The sequence below is a fragment of the Metopolophium dirhodum genome, chromosome 1 (genome assembly GCF_019925205.1).
Source record: "Metopolophium dirhodum isolate CAU chromosome 1, ASM1992520v1, whole genome shotgun sequence".
NCBI classification, from domain to species: Eukaryota; Metazoa; Arthropoda; class Insecta; order Hemiptera; family Aphididae; genus Metopolophium; species Metopolophium dirhodum.
In genome coordinates this window covers 146449761-146470344 of record NC_083560.1, presented here as the reverse complement: position 1 = coordinate 146470344, position 20584 = coordinate 146449761, and the positions used below count along the sequence as shown (strand labels likewise).

General features: G+C 34.6%; 2 protein-coding genes and 1 pseudogene across 2 annotated transcripts; 2 read left to right on the top strand and 1 right to left on the bottom strand.

Annotated features, from left to right (window-relative positions):
- The first annotated feature begins 12108 nt into the window (after nt 1-12108).
- LOC132933072 (uncharacterized) lies at nt 12109-12934 on the top strand. The gene is made up of 3 exons (XM_060999404.1): nt 12109-12181; nt 12266-12782; nt 12841-12934. The coding sequence occupies exons 1-3, from the start codon at nt 12109-12111 to the stop codon at nt 12932-12934; spliced, it is 684 nt and encodes a 227-aa protein (XP_060855387.1).
- Nucleotides 12935-17715: 4781 nt separating this feature from the next.
- On the top strand, nt 17716-18918 carry LOC132933221 (uncharacterized). The gene has a single exon (XM_060999535.1). It carries the CDS (start codon nt 17716-17718, stop codon nt 18916-18918), a length of 1203 nt encoding a protein of 400 aa, XP_060855518.1.
- A 165-nt stretch (nt 18919-19083) lies between these two features.
- LOC132933365 (uncharacterized) lies at nt 19084-20286 on the bottom strand (annotated as a pseudogene).
- Between the last annotated feature and the right edge of the window lie 298 nt (nt 20287-20584).

Here is a 20584-nt window from a genome sequence, read left to right as displayed (position 1 = left end):
TCGGCAAAAATAAAACGATAATCGCTATCAACCAAAGCCATTAGTACGATACTATATGTACTCTTATAATTATAAAATTCGGAACCACTGTGGGCTGGACATTGCACTACGATGTGTTTTCCATCTATAGCCCCAACACAATGGGGAAACTTTCTTCTAAAACCCTCTTCAATGATTAACCATTCCTGTGGTGTTTGTGGTAACTGAAATAAAAAATATTGAGTCAGTCTATATGACTATGTATACCTATTTCGTGATTATTATATATTATACTGTATTATATTGAAAATTTGATCATCAAATGAAAATGATAATATAATTAGGTCGCGGATTTTTATCTAAATTCATTATTTCATTGAATGCAGATTTCTTAATTCTGATTGAAAATATTAAACACGTGTCATAACACCCTAAATAAAATAGGACTTCTACTAAACCAACTTTTTGAAAATTATTAAATATTATTTAATAATTATCAATAATAATTTTTTAGACCTTAGAAAGTGAAATATTGATGCCACCTCCGTCAACATCGTCGATTCCGTCCAGTGATGAAATTACTGCCCCACCGCCATCGAAAGAAAATACATAGACAACTAATACACCAACCTGAAGAATCAATGCTTCGAAGAAAAGTCTATCAATGAGGAACCACTATTTAGACGATGCTCAAAAAAAAATTAATGAAAGTTTTGATACTTTGAACTATGTATTAAAAAGAAAAAAGGAAGGTGAAGATGAGTGCGATGTATACGCAAAACTTTTAGCTAAAAAGTTAAGAAAATATCCGGAAAGAATGCGAGACCAACTCATGTACAAAATAGACGGCTTTCTTTTGGATAATCCCTACCCTGACGAACAACCATCAAGCGCCTACTCATATTATTCGTCAACACCATCTCCACACTACCAAAATTCTACTCCATCTCCAGCCACTGATGTGTCACATGTTAACATGCTAGGGAATGAATCACAACATACACCTATAGAGTTAAGTATGCCGCTATCAAGGAACGTATCGCAAGGAGTCATGGAACCTACTAATTTAATTGAAAATGCATACTAGAACGCTGTTACAAAATATTACTAAATTTAAAAAGGTTTTGAATGTTAAAAGTTTAAAAAAGTTTGTTTTTGGTTTTGTTAATAAAATTATAAATAGGTAAAGGTTATTAAAACTAAAAATATTAAAGTTATAAATTTTAATAATATAAGGTTTGTTATTAATATCGTTTTGTAATTTTAAATGCTAAATTTTTTGTACTTTTATTATTAATAAGCAGGGCTAGGATTTGTATGCAATAAAAAAACGGAAAAATATGCATCTTATTTACCAAAATATGCAAAAATATGCATTTAAATTTTTATAAGATAAACACAAAAATATAGTTACAAAAAAAATATTTTTTTGTTGAAATACATCAGTGATTAGCTGTTCGTCTTTAGGGTCACGTTACCAGTTTTTCAAATTTTTCATAATTCTATAAAATTTGAAAATTAAATTTTATATTTTAGTTGCCACTTCAATTATAAGACTTTTACACTAATCTACTACCTGATACCTATTTAGGGGGGGGGGGGGGGTTGATGGGGTGTATTATATCGAAAAAAAACGACTTTACGGGAATAACGCTCAAGCTTTGTAGAATTGTTAGATTCTGATGACTTTTTTTATCTGAAAGAAGAAGACTTCCTACAGCCCACACCAATCTCTGATTTTGTATTTTATTTCAAATAATTGTATTAAAAAATTTGTAAAAAAAATGCTTTTTATCTTGTATTTTTTTAGACATATTATAAAGTTTGAGAATGAAATATTGAAAAACAGAGATCGATGCGGGCTGTAGAATATTTCTCTCTAGCAATGAAATAAAAAATTATGAAATTTGGTTGATTCTATAAGGTGGTATCATTATTCCCGCAGAATATATTTTTGAGGACAAAATGGCATCGGCATCGGGCGTCTTAATATAATATAATTGAGAAAAAAAAATAATTTAGAAATAAATTGTATAATTCACATTCACTACGAGTGTTACATGCTACGATCACATATTTTTTCAAATTTTCGAAAATGAATGTCAAATTATTTAATCTTTTATCGCATACCTATTGTACCATAGGATTGTATTTATAAAAATAAAATTTATGTTTGACAAAAAACCAAGTATTATGAAATTTACTATAAAACATTTATTTTTCGCATTCTTATAATCAAAATGTACAATAATATTCATTTTATTCAATATATGCAATAGTATGCATTTCATCCAAAATATGCAAAAACATGCAAAATAAAAATACCACCATTTATCTCATCATGAGGTGATTCGTGGACATTACTGACAACATCAATAATCAGAAGTCGCAAAAAAAACATGCTTTTGCATATAAATCCTAGCCCTGTTAATAAGTAATTAAATAAAAATGTAATGTATTAATCATTTTTACCTTAATTTGGTCATTAAGAACAACATTAATAGCTTTGCACACTTCTGGTACGATTAATGAAATGGCTGGTGTCGAAACTTTGAATAAATAGTGAAGACTTCTATAGCTGTCCCCTGTTGCTAAATACCGTAAGGTAATTGCCAATCGTATTTTCGGTGGTATAGGTATTCTCAGTCTCGTTTGTTTTTTGACCATTGGTTCAATATCGGCCAGAAGAAATTCGAAGTCTGCAAGTGACATTCTGCAAAAATTGGTGAACTCACCAGATTCCTCACTAGTCATCTCATTGAAAAAACTATCCATACTATTTCTGTAAAAATAAAAAATAATTAAAAAAATCGGGTAAGTGGGACACGTATGGATGGTGCTAAATTAAAAAAATTATAAAAATTGATCATATTAAATAATAAATAGATAAAAATTGTTGTTGGGTACTTGGGTGAGTTGCTTAGCTATAGGTCTTCTTCTCCGTTTTTTTTCTATTTTCACAGTTTAAAAAATTAGCAATAGTACAACATGTGTTATTTTGTGTTCATTGATATTGCACAACACCCACAGTGTTCTATTACGATGAATTGATATCATCCACCATCTTCTTTGACGACGACGGTGTCTATTTTCATTGTTATTTCTTAAATGTTGTAATAGCCTCACATAGTTATTTAAACTCAGCAGACAGAGTGCCGAGGCTGCAATTATTTCAGCATCCTCCATCTTAATGTCATTAGTCAATGTTCACACGCACGAAAGTAGAAAAGTATGTGAAAGTTGTTTATAAAACAGGTACGCACGTTTTTTTATTATTATTTTTTAGTTATTGATAAGCATAATGCTGATAATGCAAAGGCGGTAATCGATCGAGCAGAATGTAAATACGCAATCGCACTCGCGCTGCCGGTTAACCTGCTGCTCGCACTGCTAAATTTACCGCTCTCGACGGGAGCGACAATGCGAGGAGCATGATCAGCGCGAGTGACACATACTCGTGCTGCCCACTTCCATGCCCACTTCCCTGCTCACTGCCACGAAAATGGGCTGAATGTAAATGAGGTATGTGATAGACCATCATGGTCCAAAAACTGAAGAAGCTTTAAATGTATGTGGAGATGAACAATTGATGTTTAAAAATGTTAAATTATCCAATAATAAGGTAATACCCAAAATTAAACCATCCCAATTTTTCCGAAGTCTTGCCAACAATTTACAAAGTAGACTCTTCACCATGGAAGCATCACATGTAGGTACAAGTGACAACAATTTGTTCAAAGATCAGTACAATATTCTACTTGCTGACTTAGATATGTTAGATCCTAAGACATGGCCCAATAAATTTGATTTTCAACATGGTGATGCCGGTATACGACGTTTAGCTAAACAATTTCAAGTTGACGAAATATCATCAGTACGTGGTTTTCGGGAGTTCAAAGAAATATTTTTGATCTAAAACCTCTGTGCGGCTGCGGCTTTCCCTGATGGCACGTGAATGGCGCGGGATATTGCCGGCAACCTGATATGCCGGATAATTACAAGGTGGTGGATGAGTTTATGAGGAAAAAGACTCGGATATTATAATTTTAGTGGACTGTACTGAAAACTAAGGCTTAATTACTACATTTACAGATTACGGGACGGGGGGTCCTTAAATCTAAGACTATATTAACAAAATAAATTTTACAAACATCGATATTTTAATAATGATTTAAATATAAAATGAACATCACCGGATTTAAATATGAAATGAATATCACCGGATTTATCCTTGGATGGCCTGACGATGTCCGACGGTGTAGTGCATGAATACGCAACGAGGGGGCGTCAACCGAAATGACACAATGCAAATTATCACGACGACGGTGACGGTGGCGGCGACGGCGACGGCGTAGACGAGATGTCGGTGACAACTGATAACGAGTGGCACACACGCGAATTAGTATTATAAAACGGCGACGGCCGTGGACGTCGGTGGCGGCGATGGCGCACACACGACAAGAGTACAAAACGGTGATGGGCCGTGGACGCCGGTTGCGGCGAATGGCGCACACGCAACGCGAGTAAAAGCGGGACGGGCCGTGGACGTCGGTGGCGGCGAATGGCGCACACACGACGTGAATAAAAGCGGCGACGAGCCGTGAACGTCGGTGGCGGCGATGGCGCACACGCGAATTTTAACCAGACGGCTACGGCGACGCAATATCGATGGCGCACATAATATCGAGGACGTAACGCAAGTCGACGGGGCCGTAAACGTCAGCGGCGGCAAAAGCGCAAGCGCGACGCTTTAATAAGACGGCGAAACGATGTCAATGGCGGCGAGGGCGCACATTACGACGACGGTCTTACAAAACGGCAACACGAAGACAAAAAAACAAAAAAAACGTAATAATAAATTAGGAAGTAACGTCTCACATTTTTTCAAGAAGAAAAACGAGAGCGAGCGAACGCACACACGCGAAAAAACAACGATATCTTATCATAAGATAAGAATACTGTTAAGAGGAGGCAAAGCCGGGCGCACGGTAATGATAAACGTGCGAAACGACGTAACGCGACCGGTTCGTTGATATAAACATCGCGGGGCGGAATCACAAGTTCACCGCGACATCCGTCAAGCGCTGATATTACCGTACCCAACATTTCTCCCCCGGTTGGAAGACCCAGCAACGTCTTCCAAAGGAAAAGTAGATGGCTAGAAGCTCGTCCCGGTGATCAAATTAAAACAAACAAAAAAAAATAACCTAGATAACAACAAATTTATAATAACAAATACAAAAAAAAATCTTTTTTTTTACTGAGTACCTATGTTTGGATTTAAGATGAGACGGGAAGCCGGACTAGTTTTACCACTGGGCGTTTGAGGAATCCATCCTGGGTGCGCACGGTAACGACTCGTACTATCTCGTCCTGTCCCGGATGGACCATTGTAACTCGGTCCATACGCCAGTCGGAGGGTTGAAGAGCTGGAGCATCAACAAGAACCATATCTCCTATCTTCAAGTTTGTGTCTGGTTTCGACCACTTTTGGCGGCTTTGTAACGTGGTGAGGTATTCGCGTGTCCATCTTTTCCAAAAGGATTGATGCAACTGTTTGATCAGTCTCACACATACGCGACATATATATACCACCACCCCAAAGTGTAATAAAATATGCTTCACATACAGTAATGATAACAATATGAATAGCGACAGCTATGTAATACCTACCGGCTCTTATGAGTTGAATGAAATTGAAGCAGCTATAAAACGTGTATTGCATAATACAGATACTTTATTCGAGTTGAGAGCAGATAATAATACACTAAAATGTACAATGTTTTGTAGTGAAACTGTAGATTTTCGTATGACTGATAGTATAGGTCAGTTGTTGGGGTTCAAAAATCGTAAATATGCTGCTAATGTCAAACACGAATCAGATACGTTGGTCAATATTACCAAAACAAACTGTATATATATCGATTCAAATCTAGTTATGGGTTCATTCGTCAACGGTAAGCAGTGCCATACAATCCACGAGTTCTATCCGAATGTTCCTCCAGGCTATAAAATAATAGAGGTACCAACACATTTGGTTTTTTACTCCATTAATTCTACATCTATAACACACGCAAGTATAATTTTAAAAAATCAGGACGACCAGTTGATCGATCTACGGGGCGAACCGCTATCAATACGATTATTAATTCAAGACTCGTGATGGGGCTTCAATTTTACAATATAAATAGGGCTGTATATGAAAAACCCGTTAGTCGTGTTAAAAACACTAACAAGGTAACAACTCCGAAGAAGAAAAAATATTCGAGACGAAAACAGACTAAACATAGTCTAACACCTGATAATTTGGCTTTTCTACGCTCGATTAACGTCATTTAATATGGACGACACATATTTAGACGTGACGGCTGATTACATCGACGATTGTAAAATAACACAAATTGATTATCATTCTTTTTTACCGATACACTTTTCTATCGATTCTTAACGTATATAGGTGAATGAATTGCATTAAGTTATATTCCGTTGACCAACACATCGTATGCATACCATATTACCGTGCATATTATCATATTATCATACATATTATTGTGCACACTACTAATCAATATATCAGCGCAGCAGTCATCTGGTTATCAGATATGTTATCATATTATTTTATCATATATTTATTGTACTTATCCACAATATATTCAAACTCTCACACATACGCGACATATATATACCACCACCCCATTTTTCACGCATTTATTGTTTCTATAAATATTGCAAAAAGGCTCTGGAGAGATTCGAACTCTCGATCTCCGTCTTACATTCTGGCGCTTTAACCAACTAAGCTACAGAGCCGGTTTACCTTTAGTACCTATGTGTATATAGCTATATGAATATTATTAAACACATCTCGATATAATAATCGATTGATACATTAATCAGGGACTTGTACCACACGTTTTTATTTGTAATACATTTAAGAATACTTGTACAATTACATAAAATAAAACGTCTTGTGTGGCCCAACATACCCTAACTATTGTTGTCATTCTTCAACAAGGGTTGTGACTATACCCTTTGTATACAGGCAACGACATGCGTTGGACATACCCTATCTATTGTTAACATTCTTCAACAACACTATACATGTATACCTCCTTTGTATATTAACATTTATCGACATATGGTCATATTTCTTGGGTTGTCAGCAGCTATAAGGTCTCTTCGAGCGCTGGGCTTAAATCTATTGTAATCATAAATGGTATACACCTCCTATTGTCGGCGGAACGATCCGTACCGTCCGGTCTGTTCTCAACACGCACAGGCGAATTCTTGGAAATTGTACGATAAACGATGGTTCCTAAAATAATTGGTAATAACTAGCGATGTACACATTTATCATAGTAAATACCCGATTAATATTTTGGTAACTCACGGTTTGAATTGCTACCCTCTCCAAAAGATGTATAGATTTTTGGACACTTGCTCTGATGTCCCCTAAGACAGAGTCAGTCTGTTCCAGACACCCACACCGTTGCTCACGATTTGCCTTTGCTGTCTCCATGTTTTCATAGCCCTCACAATTCGCTTTACATACTCTGTTTAATTTTCACTCCGTGTTTAATTTTTACAAGTGTTTGTATACTTTATCATTTCTTTCGTCATGAATTCTAACATTTTAAACATGTTTAAATGCGAGCAGTGCCCAGCGGTTTTCAGTGCAAAACGTAATTTGGTCGCCCACCAAAAAACGCATACAGGCATGCGTTTTCCGTGTACTGTTTGCCCATCGGCATTCTCATACAAGACTAGCCTCGGCAAACATTCGAAGAAAATTCATGGTACGTACTAAAAATATTAAGTTTTATTTCTATCTTATACAATATTAATTTATATTATTTTTTCCAAGGTATCGTTAATGTTCCGGCTCATTTGAGGCCATTGCCCGCTGCGCCGATCACCGCTCAACCAACACGATCAAGCGTCATACAGCTCGCGCCTCTTGCCGCTCCACAGGCGAATATCCAAATTGCCCCGCAGATATTTGTACCAGATGTCCCGGCCGGTGGTTCGAATGTGGTAACCGAAGACGACATGTGTATGGAAGCCATTTACGAATTCGAGGATAGAGGTTAGTTTTATTTTATTTATCGGAACTGATTTTTAAAGACCCGCTGATTTTAACGGATCATTTTTTAAAAAGATATACCAACAAGTTTTATTGCTCGACCAATTAGATTTTTAAAAATAAATGTCGTTAAATAGATTTTTAAAATTCAACAAATTATCGTACAACACTTAATCAATTACTTAGATTTATTATATATATATATATATACAAATTCTATATTTTTTATTTTAAACTTATCAAAAGGTCTGTGAAATGATCAATGGTATAATAGTTGGAGTATTCCGGCATTATATCGATCAATTCACACGTAGCATCCTATGGGGTAATAGTTGGAATATTCCGGCATTGCACCGGTTGTCAGATCGTTTGGTAGATTTAATTTTTTCAACGCGTGATTTTATTATATGATATTTATTTTAATTTATTTTAAACTTATCAAAAGGTCTGTGAAACGATCAATGGTATAATAGTTGGAGTATTCCGGCATTATATCGATCAATTCACACGTAGCATCCTATGGGGTAATAGTTGGAATATTCCGGCATTGCACCGGTTGTCAGATCGTTTGGTAGATTTATTTTTTTCAACGCGAATTTTGTATGTCAACATTTTTTATAACTTCGTAGTTATATCAGTAGATTTTTTAAGATTCGTGAGGTTAATTAGATTTCTAATATAGATAGGGCATTAATTTTATTAGATATTGATATTAGGTTTTTTTTTTTTATTTTAAAGATTCTTATACAACCATGGATTGTAACGGAAAACGTGTATCGTCCGCTAACACCGGGTCGGCTGCTAGAGCTTAGGTTGAATATGGTGCAGTCCCCCGGCTTTATAGAAATCTCGTCATTAGCAAGCCGTAAAATAGTTTGGTATTATGCGAAAAATCTGTTCAACTGTCAAGTTTATGACGAGTTTCTCCGGTTTCTCATGCCCGAGCTTGAAAATTTGTTAAAGACAAGTGTGCACCGCCACCCTATTAAATTCAATTTAAAACTCGAGGCAACCTACAGCCGTCCGCACGTAGCAAACTCATCAGAGAATAGGGCGTTTAAAACTTCAGCGGTCGAATTTTTTATTGATAGCAATGTTACGGAGATTTTAGAGAGAGCGTATATGAAGTTGATGACCGAGGCGGAAGAGTATAAATCGCGCGGCAGTGGATTTACTCTGGAGACAATAGACGGGTTGTTGTTAACAGTATATAAATATACGCCAATGGGGGGCTCGTCATATATCAAGTTGCCAGCATATATCGATAGGAAGCGGGCCACAAAATACGGACCAGCAATGTTTCAAGTGGGCAATATTGGCGAAACATGTGACTGGGCCGGCGGTATGTCCGAAGGAAATAAGTATGGGCAACACGAGGACAAATATGATTTTGCGGATATATCGTTCCCGACACCTTTATCAGATATCTCCAAATTCGAAAAAAATAATAATAATGTGTCAATAAATGTATACGGTCTCGATAAAAAATTTCAGCCTCATAGAAAATATCCAACCTATGAGGTGTATCCGCTGCGTGTGGTCGATGAAGAAAAAAATGACCATTTTGACTTGCTGTCGGTGACGGACGGAGACAACTCGCACTTCACATATATTTCAAATTTTTCAAGACTAATTCGTAAACAGAAAACTACGCATACCGAGAGATTAGTGTTCTGCAAAAGATTTTTTACTAGTTTTGACGATAGACGACATAAATATAAGCTGAGCGGACAGGAGGCGTTAGAACAGCATAAGAAGATATGCGGTGAACATAAACCTATATTACCGGTGATGCCAGTAGAGGGGAGTGTTTTGGAGTTTGAAGGGTGGGGTAAGACACAACGTCATCCCGTAGTTATTTACGCAGATATTAAGGCAATTTTAATGAAGACGGATGAGAAGAAGGGAAAAAGCACAACAGTTATACAGAGACATAAACCAATGAGCTATGGTATTTATGTGAAAACAGCGAAAAATGTACCAAACGACTTGCTCAAAAAAATTTAATATACCAACAAAAGTTGTTATTCATCGAGGATCAGAGACACGAGCGGAAGTAGCGAAACATTTTGTTGAGACGGTTGTGGCATTATCCAGGAAAATTGAAGACCTTTTGAAGACCAACAACACAATAATAATGAGTCAGGAACAACAAGACGAGTATGAGAGGAGTATAACGTGTAATTTATGTACAAAAGAGTATACAATTTTAAACGGAAAAGTGCGAGACCACTGTCACCTGTCTGGCCAATATCGTCAAACTATTTGTAACAGGTGTAATCTAACATTACAAACACCGAATGTTGTGCCTTGTTTCCTACACAATTTAAGCAATTATGACGCACACTTCATTGCCGTGGAGCTGGGATATGATGAACGCAGTACAACAGTGATTCCTAATAGCGAGGAGAAATTCGTCTCATTTAGCAAATATATTTCAAATAAATTTACCCTTCGATTTATAGACACTTTTAGATTTATGGCTTCAAGCTTGTCCTCTCTCTCAAAAAATTTAATAACATCTGGATTTGATAAGTTTAGAGAAACTTCAAAACATTTTTCTCATAATGATATGGCTCTAGCGACACGGAAGGGGGTGTACCCATACGAGTATACAGATAGTTGGAGGAAATTGGATGAGGGTGCACTACCACCAATAGAGTCATTCTATAGCACACTGTTAGAGGAAAATATTAAACAAAAGGAATATGAACATGCAGTCACAGTATGGAACCATTTCAATTGCAAAACACTAGGAGAATATAGTGATCTGTATTTGAAAATAGACGTATTATTGCTAGCGGATGTATTCGAAAACTTTAGAGACATTTGCCAAACGTCGTGTAGCTTAGATGCGGCTTTTTATTTTACGGCTCCTGGATTAAGCTTTGATGCATGCTTGAAATTCACATCCATAAAACTTCAACTTTTGGCAGATTATGACATGTTGTTGATGTGTGAAAAAGGTAGGGATATTTAAAAATAAAACATTTCAATAATTATTAATTAACAATCTTGTTTTAGGTATACGTGGGGGTCTTACACAAGCGAGCATACGTTATGGTATGGCAAATAATCGGAAAACGACTAAATACGATGTGAATAAACCAGACTCATGTATAATTTATCAAGACTGTAAGTATATACAGATATTTACTTTTTTTTTTTTTCAAACTTACTAATTATTTCGTTTTTATTTTTGTAGGCAATAACTTGTATGGCTGGGCAATGTCCGAGTGCATGCCATATGGTGGCTTTGAATGGGTAGAACCTACACTTGATGGATTGGAAAATTTAAACGATACATCTGAGATAGGACGGATGTACGAGGTTGACATAGAGTATCCACAGCACTTGCACGATGATCACAACGATCTACCATTCTTACCGAACAGCGGTATACCACGTGGATCTAAAATAAGGAAGCTCATGGCAACACTAGAATCTAAAGAGCGGTATATTATACACTACCGTAATTTGAAACAGGCTATGGCAAATGGTTTAATTGTGAAAAAAGTAAATTTTAAAATATTTTGATTATATAAATATATATTAAATTAATGAATTTTGTTTTAGGTTCATAGAGTATTGCAGTTCAAACAGTCCAAATGGCTGGCTAAATATATTAATTTAAATTCTGGGATGAGGAAGAAGGCGATGAACCAGTTTGAGATTGATTTCTATAAACTGATGAACAATAGTGTATTTGGTATGTTACTTCCAAACTTTTTTAAACATTTTACTAACATTTTCTCTTAACTTTCCAGGAAAAATGATGGAATCGATGAGATTGAGGATTACTATGGAACTTGTTTCGAACGAACAGCGCTTGCAGAAATTAATAAACCGATCGACATTTAAATACTGTACTAATTATGAACATAAAAATATAACGGCTGTAACATTGGAGAATAAAATTATAGATTTCTTTAAACCAATTTATATTGGTAAGTATTATACTCATATACAGCTTATTATATTTTAATAAACATTTACCAACACATTTATTATTTATAGGATTTGCAGTGTTGGATATCAGCAAGACAATGATGTATGATTACCACTATAATTTTATGAAGAAACATTATGGTCCCAGATTAGCTCTAATGTATACTGACACAGGTATATATATATATATATATATATATATATATACTAAAACTTCTCTCATATAATATCATTATTTTAATATCATTATTATTCTAGATTCTCTGATATATCACATAAAAACCACAGACTTTTATGCAGACTTGGCGGCCAACCATAGCTTGTTGGATAGGATGGACACCGCCAACCTGCCTCATGATCATCCATGCTACATAGCAGATAGAAAGAAAGAACCGGGTGTCTTTTCTGATGAGGTGGACGGCAACATCATTACAGAGTTTTGTGCGCTGAGGGCAAAATCATATGCCTTCAATATATATGCTGGACCGGAAGATGAGGAAAAAGATGAAGAAGACCGAGTAGAAGGAGAAAAGATTAAGGCGAAGGGGGTAAAACGACATGTGGTTAAAAACCACATGACTCTTGAGGACCATAAGAAGTGTTTGTTTGGGGAAGAAGGATTAGAGTTGTATAAGGAGAATGTTTCAATACGGTCATTCAAACATCAACTCATGACGATTAAGACTAAAAAATTAACATATAGCAGCTACGATGACAAGAGGGTGGTGTTAGAGGACAAAATACACACACTGGCTTATGGACACTATAGTATAGAGTAAATTATTACAATTATTTTTAAATTATTTTTCTGAAATTTTCTCTTAATTTTACAGAGAAGATGACATATGGCCAGAACTTGAGGAAGATGGAGGGAAATGGGGCGCTGAGGAAAAAGAATTGATGAGAGAGCTACAATGTATAGCTTAATTTATATATTTTCTGTTAATTAGTTTTATTGTATATATTTTTCTGTTAAATAGTTTTATTGTAAATGTTATATAGTTTTATTGTAAATATTAGATGTTATATAGTTTGTTTTATATTGTAAATATTATCATGTTACTTGAGATAGATTAATATATATATTTCTACCTTTTTAATATTTAGTTTGTTTCACATAAACTTGAAATTATTGTAAATACTATGTACGTATAACCATGATATAAGTTGGATTATTATGTTTCATTGCAATATTAGACCTTTATATTGTAAATGTAAGTGTAGTTTGTAAAATAGTAGTGTATAAACTTGTAATATTTTTTTTTTTTATTTTATATTTTAAATATCCGTGTATAATTTTATAGTGTCAAATTGCTAGATATTTAAGTTAGTTTAATATATTTCATGTATTATTTTATAAATATCCTTGTATAATTTTATAATGTATAATTGCTAGATATTTAAGTTAGTTTAATATATTTCATGTATTATTTTATATTGTATACTTTATAAATATCCAGGTATAATTTTATAATGTATAATTGTTAGATATTTAAGTTTTTTTTTTCCTGTATAAATGTTTATAATCATTTTTTTCTGTTTCAGGTAGATGGAAGCCAATATATTAAAAAAAAACCTTGTAAATGCTGACATATAAGTGTATATATGTTGGCATATAAATAAAAACAATGTTAATATATAATATTATGCCATGTTTTTTCTGTTTCAGGTAGATGGAAGCCAATATATTTAATTAGCCTTGTAAATGTTAACATATATATAAATGTATATATGTTAGTATATAAATTAAAAAAAACAATGTTAAAATATAATTATGTTTATTAAATAAAATGTATACATTCACAATTTCTTAAGAATTATTTATAAACCATTTCCTTATAGCAAATACTTTATAGAATGTACATTGTTTTGGATTAAATTCCATATGAAAAATACAACAAGGTAGAGTTTCATCGTCACATAATTGGTCCAAACGTGGGCATCCAAGGTCTTCGATGTTGATTAGTGCGACTTGAGGTATAAATTCTGTAAGCAGCTGTTTTTTCTGCTCACCTTTGACGTAAATGCATGAGAACTTTAAAGAGTTTAATATTCTACTTAGTTCTTCATACACAACATCACCAAATTCTATAGTAAGTTTATGATAGTTATGTTCCAACCACTTATTAGTTTTTCGACTCTTGTTGTCCTGCTTAGATTTAGAATTTTTAAAAATCCAGTATTGGTTCGCCCATGTTTCAGTGTCGACTATAGATAATTCTTTAATAAAATATTTATTGCCTGCTCCAAGAACGCATTGCATGTCTGCGATGGCCGACGACATAATTTCAGGTTTATATAACACTGGCAAAAGACTACCAAACACTATGGTGTATACAGCTCGACTGAAATTATATATACCGTATGACTCTAACCAACTATTTTCTTTTGTGTAAAATCAAGTTTTCGTAATATTTTTGCCTTCCAGGATTAACAAACGTGAATTTAATTCTGAAATATATGTTCCGTGATTCGGCAATGCATTTTCATCAAATATTCCGGTTATACGTTTTATTTCAGCTTTTAATTGGGTCACGTCTTGCCCCCGGATAGCGATCGCTGTACTGTTGTCAGCACAGTCATTAATTAGCTGCGACATACGATTTTCACAATTTAATAAAGACTTATTACTTGATTGTATATTATCACTTAGATTAACAATATTATTCTTCAAAGTTTCGATTTCTTTCTGTTGGAGTTTCACGTCATTTAGTATCGTTTTGTTACTTGACTGAATATCTGATATAATTCTTTTAGCATCGCTCGCCTGAGAACTACCGAACACGTTCATAGTTATAAAATGACTGACACTATTTTTTAACATCACGTGTATTTATCCAACTATTGTGTGTATTATCGAATCCTAACCACTTGACGTACATTTGATTATGTTTTTTACGTATAATTTTTTCAATTAAATATTCGTTTGGGAAATTGGTCTTGTATATTTCTTCAGAGTAAAAACAACCAGCTATAGGTTTACCCATATAATCTTGTAGTTGATAAGTAACGGGTAATGTTTTATTTATTTTGATAATCTCGAATATTTCCGTAGACCAGTTTGGTAAATAACCTTTTGTGAACACGCCCTTTTGTGTACTGATACGAACGTTATCGCCAACTTTAAACTTATTTTTTACAGTATTAATTTCACAATGTTTTATTACCACCGAAGCGGGGTTGGAATCTGCTTGTATTGGAGTCATTCCTATAGTTCTATGGTATGAATTATTGTATTCGTCAAGTAACTTTGGTAAAATTGAAACCCATTCATGAGAGCCACGGGCAGTGAACTCCTTATACATTTTTCCCTTCAAAGTACGATTGAACCTCTCTGCTATGCTGGCCTTTAGAATACTGAAAGTTGAATATTTGTGTATGCCATACTTGGTCATCAAAGCGTCGAAAGTGGTGTTGTAAAATTCTTTTCCGTTATCGAGTTGTAAAAGTTTCGGCGAACGATCAAGTAATATTGTAGACATTGCACTAGTAACTTTTTTACCTGTCTTAGACTTTAACGGTTTCGCCCAACAAAATTTTGTAAAACAATCAATCACTACCAGGAAGTATTTGTAACCACCATTTACTTTTGAATATGGTATCATTTCAACCAAGTCAGCCTGCCATAAATCATTTTTTCCATAGACGTTAACTCGACGCCTAGTGAAATTTTTCCTTGCTGGTTTGTGAAGTTCGTTAGCGATTTCCCGTTTAGACATCTGGAATTCGCTTTATTAGTTCGGCCTCGTGTAATTCGTTGAAAATCGATATTATTTCGTTTGAAACGCTTGTATTGCCAGCTGCTTTTGACGCGAGAAGCAGACGTAATCGGTCGACCAACTCGTTTGGATTATCCCAATACACTAAGTTATTTTTCTGTAATTTCGTAGACGAGTTGGCCAGAGCGCACGATATCGCATACGAGGGAAGTAATTTGCTAACTGATCGACATAGAGCAGACGAAGTATTAGAAAATCAGGCTTGGGAAGTGTTTAAATCTAAAAACACAGGTATCAAAGAAAAAGCGGCGTCTTGGCTAGTCACTACAGCCATGAAAGTCAAACGTAAGCTTGGAGCTGGTTGCGGATTTAAACAAATGGTTTTGGCTGCTAAAAATTCCATCAAAAATAAAATGAACGAAAATAATATAACAAAATTAGTAAGAACATGTCTGTCAGCTGCGAAAAAAATTAAAAAGAATAAAAATAAGAAAACTAAAACACCAAGAATTATACCAATACCGAAAAAAGGTGGTGTTCTACCTTTAATTCCTATTTTTGCTGGTTTATCAGCATTAGGCGCGCTTACCGGTGGTGTAGGTAATATAGTAAAAGTCGTGAAAGAATTAAATTCTGGAAAAAGCACACCTATTCATTTAGGCAAAGGATTATATCTTACTCCTCACAAGGGTAGTTCTTATAAAATCGTAAAAGGTAAAGGTTTATACCTAGCACCACACAAGGGCGGCTCGGTTAAAAAATCAAGGTCAAAAAACTAATTTCTACGTTACCCGATAGAGCGTTGTACGATTATGAGATTATAAAATACGCTGACATGTCGAAAATTCCTCATTTCATCGGTGTATTTGCTAGAGACAAGTTACCTCGACGAGCAAAACATCAAGAGTCAGCTGTAGTTAATTTAGACATCGAAAACGGTACAGGTACTCATTGAGTAGCGTATAAGAAAATCGGAAAAAAAGTTAAATATTATGATAGTTATGGAAATTTAACGCCACCGCTAGAATTACAGAAATATTTCAACGGTTGCAATATCGAATATAACTACGAGAGACATCAGAAATATAACACAACAAACTGTGGTGATCTGTGCTTAAAATTTTTATCATGTATACTATAACGTTAACTGGTAACTCTAGCGAATTGTCATGTGACTTTTTTCCACCAATAGAAGTCAGTAAAAATGCAAAAATCTGTCTGTTAGGTTTTCAAACGAATAACGTAAACGAAAAGTGTAATAAAATATGCTTCACATACAGTAATGATAACAATATGAATAGCGACAGCTATGTAATACCTACCGGCTCTTATGAGTTGAATGAAATTGAAGCAGCTATAAAACGTGTATTGCATAATACAGATACTTTATTCGAGTTGAGAGCAGATAATAATACACTAAAATGTACAATGTTTTGTAGTGAAACTGTAGATTTTCGTATGACTGATAGTATAGGTCAGTTGTTGGGGTTCAAAAATCGTAAATATGCTGCTAATGTCAAACACGAATCAGATACGTTGGTCAATATTACCAAAACAAACTGTATATATATCGATTCAAATCTAGTTATGGGTTCATTCGTCAACGGTAAGCAGTGCCATACAATCCACGAGTTCTATCCGAATGTTCCTCCAGGCTATAAAATAATAGAGGTACCAACACATTTGGTTTTTTACTCCATTAATTCTACATCTATAACACACGCAAGTATAATTTTAAAAAATCAGGACGACCAGTTGATCGATCTACGGGGCGAACCGCTATCAATACGATTATTAATTCAAGACTCGTGATGGGGCTTCAATTTTACAATATAAATAGGGCTGTATATGAAAAACCCGTTAGTCGTGTTAAAAACACTAACAAGGTAACAACTCCGAAGAAGAAAAAATATTCGAGACGAAAACAGACTAAACATAGTCTAACACCTGATAATTTGGCTTTTCTACGCTCGATTAACGTCATTTAATATGGACGACACATATTTAGACGTGACGGCTGGTTACATCGACGATTGTAAAATAACACAAATTGATTATCATTCTTTTTTACCGTATTCAACATCGGCTCTTTCTAATAATGATGAGGTGCGTATTGCTTTACATAACACAGAGTCTTATACTTTACCGTGCGAGAGTTATATTTACATCGAGGGAACAATAACCAAACCTGCAGAAATAACTGACGAGATTAGATTTATAAACAACGGACTGGCATTTCTTTTCTCCGAAATGAAATATGAAATAAACGGAAATCAAATTCAGAAACTCGTCAATCCGGGTATATCGACCACATTAAAAGGATATTGTTCGTACAATAAAACAAATATTTCCTCACACCAAAACGCTGCCTGGGATAGTGATTTTAAAAATGTTAATAAAGATTTTATTGATAGTGGTAATTTTAACGGATGTATTAATCTTAAACATTTGTTTGGTTTTTGTGAAGATTATAAACGCATTTTAATAAACTGTAGCCAGCAACTCATATTAAATGGAGCTTCGATTGATATGAATGCCATCAAACAGTATAAAAATAATGAAGCTGTCGTAGACGCTCCTAAACTAAAAGACGCTAAAATAAACATAACAAAAATATTGTGGCGGATGCCTATAGTGAGAGTTAGCGATAGAGAAAAAATTCGACTGTTGAAAGTAGTCAACAGTCAAAAACCCCTGACATGTACGTTCAGATCGTGGGAACTGTGTGAATACCCATTTTTACCTCAAAACACTTCACATTCGTGGAAAGTAAAGACATCCAACAAGTTGGAAAAACCTCGATATGTTATAATCGGATTTCAAACTGATAGGAAAAATAGCACAAGTAAAGCAATGTCATACTTCGATCATTGTAAAATTAAAAACTTGAAAGTCCATTTAAACTCCGAAGTATTTCCATATGAAGATTTTCAAAGTGACTTTAACAAGAATAAGATGGCGACATTATACCGCGCGTATGCAGAGTTCCAAAAATCTTACTACGGTCACGACGATGTAACACCTCTATTGAACCGATTAGAATTCAAAAATCACTCTCCAATCATTGTTGTTGACATGAGCCGACAGAACGACATCGTGAAAATGTCAACTGTTGACCTCAGAATTGAACTAGAAGCTGATGAGGCGTTTCCAGCTTCCACTTCCGCATATTGTTTAATATTACATGACTAAATTATTACTTATAATCCATTTAACGGAGAAGTAAGAACCTTGTAAATATTTATTGTAAATACTTTTTTGTAAACCTTAATATTTTATTGTAAATCTTAATATTTATTGTAAACCTTAATATTATTAAATAAAAAAACTTTTTTCTTATATATCACGTCTTTTTTTTTTTTTATTTTACATAAATTATTTATTTTACATAAATTATTAGAAAAGTCTACGTTTTACTTTACGCAACGGTGTTTGGGGTTCAGCACTAGTTGATCGAGATGTCCGTGGTGTCTTGAATTGAGACGATGCATGGTTTAGATTGAAAAAATCAGGCCCATCATTTTCGTCGAACGACAGTTGTTGGCTACAGCTATCATCGGGTGACGTTGGACCATCAAAATGATCTATCGGCTGGAAAAATAAATATAAAATCATTAAATTGTTTTTACTAAAAATTATTTAATAAATTACCTTAGATAAATCATAATCCTCATCCGTCAGATTAAATCCATTACTTCTAATGGAGTCTTCGTACGATTTGTAGTTACCAGCGTTGACAGGTGAATAGCTTGGTATCATTAATGACGGGCTTCTAAAATTCTTGTCATATGGCTAAAATAATATAAAAAAGTATTAAATATTTTATATAATATGTGATAGTAAATTTCTGAATTACCTCTGGGGTGTTTGGTGTCACCAGACGATTCGTACAAAGTTCGGTTAATTGTATAGGTGCAAACATTTTGATTTGGTTGAGGAATTGGTTTTCACTGGTTTGCTTAACTTCTTGGTTGTTAATGAAAATTTGCATTTCTCGTACATTATTAGGCGGTGAATCCACTTGAAGAATTTTCCCGATCAAATTCTCGGAATATTCGTTCATTTGTTTATAATTTTGGGTTTGATGAAAATATCTTTTTCCCGTATACTCGCAGCAATACTCCATTCCAAGTTCTGAAGCTGAATTAGATCTGAACGATTCAAAAGAACTCTACACCCGTCCTCGGTTTTAGATTCTATTACTAAATTATTTGATCCTACATATACCATACTCGATAATTTAAATAAATCGGTCTCGAGAAATAAGTTTCGTTTATAGGATGTCGGTATGTCTAGTATAAACGATAGCACGTTACCCATAAGCGAGAATATTCGTTTTAGAAAATCTGTTGACAATTTAACGTGACGTGAAGAAGTCAGTATATGGATGACTGTTTGGAAATTGTCAGTCGGATCGATTCCAACAAGTAAAAATTTGCGAGTGGTAAAGTCCAATGTGTAGGATGTTGAATCTATTAGGGCAGCCGGAGTTGACGGTGGAACGTACGGAAACGGCTTCTTTTTGTAGATTGCAGCATTGTCAGTGATCGAACCGGCCATGTTATTAGTGATTTTAAAAACTTATAAAAATAATCACTGGAAATTTAATAAGACTTGAAAAACACTAACGAGAAATAAAAATGTACGTGTAGTATAGTATAAGACTCTGAACACACTGAATAAATGTCCGCTCTTGCGGGGTCAAGCGACTGTCGATTTGAGTCGTAATTCGGTGGGGGTAGCATTATTAGGTGGGAGTAAATTCCTAAATCACAGCAGATGAGAAATTGAATAACAATACCTACCGTAAAAGGTGCAGGTGGACAAGGTTTAAAATATACAAAGGGGTGAACATGTA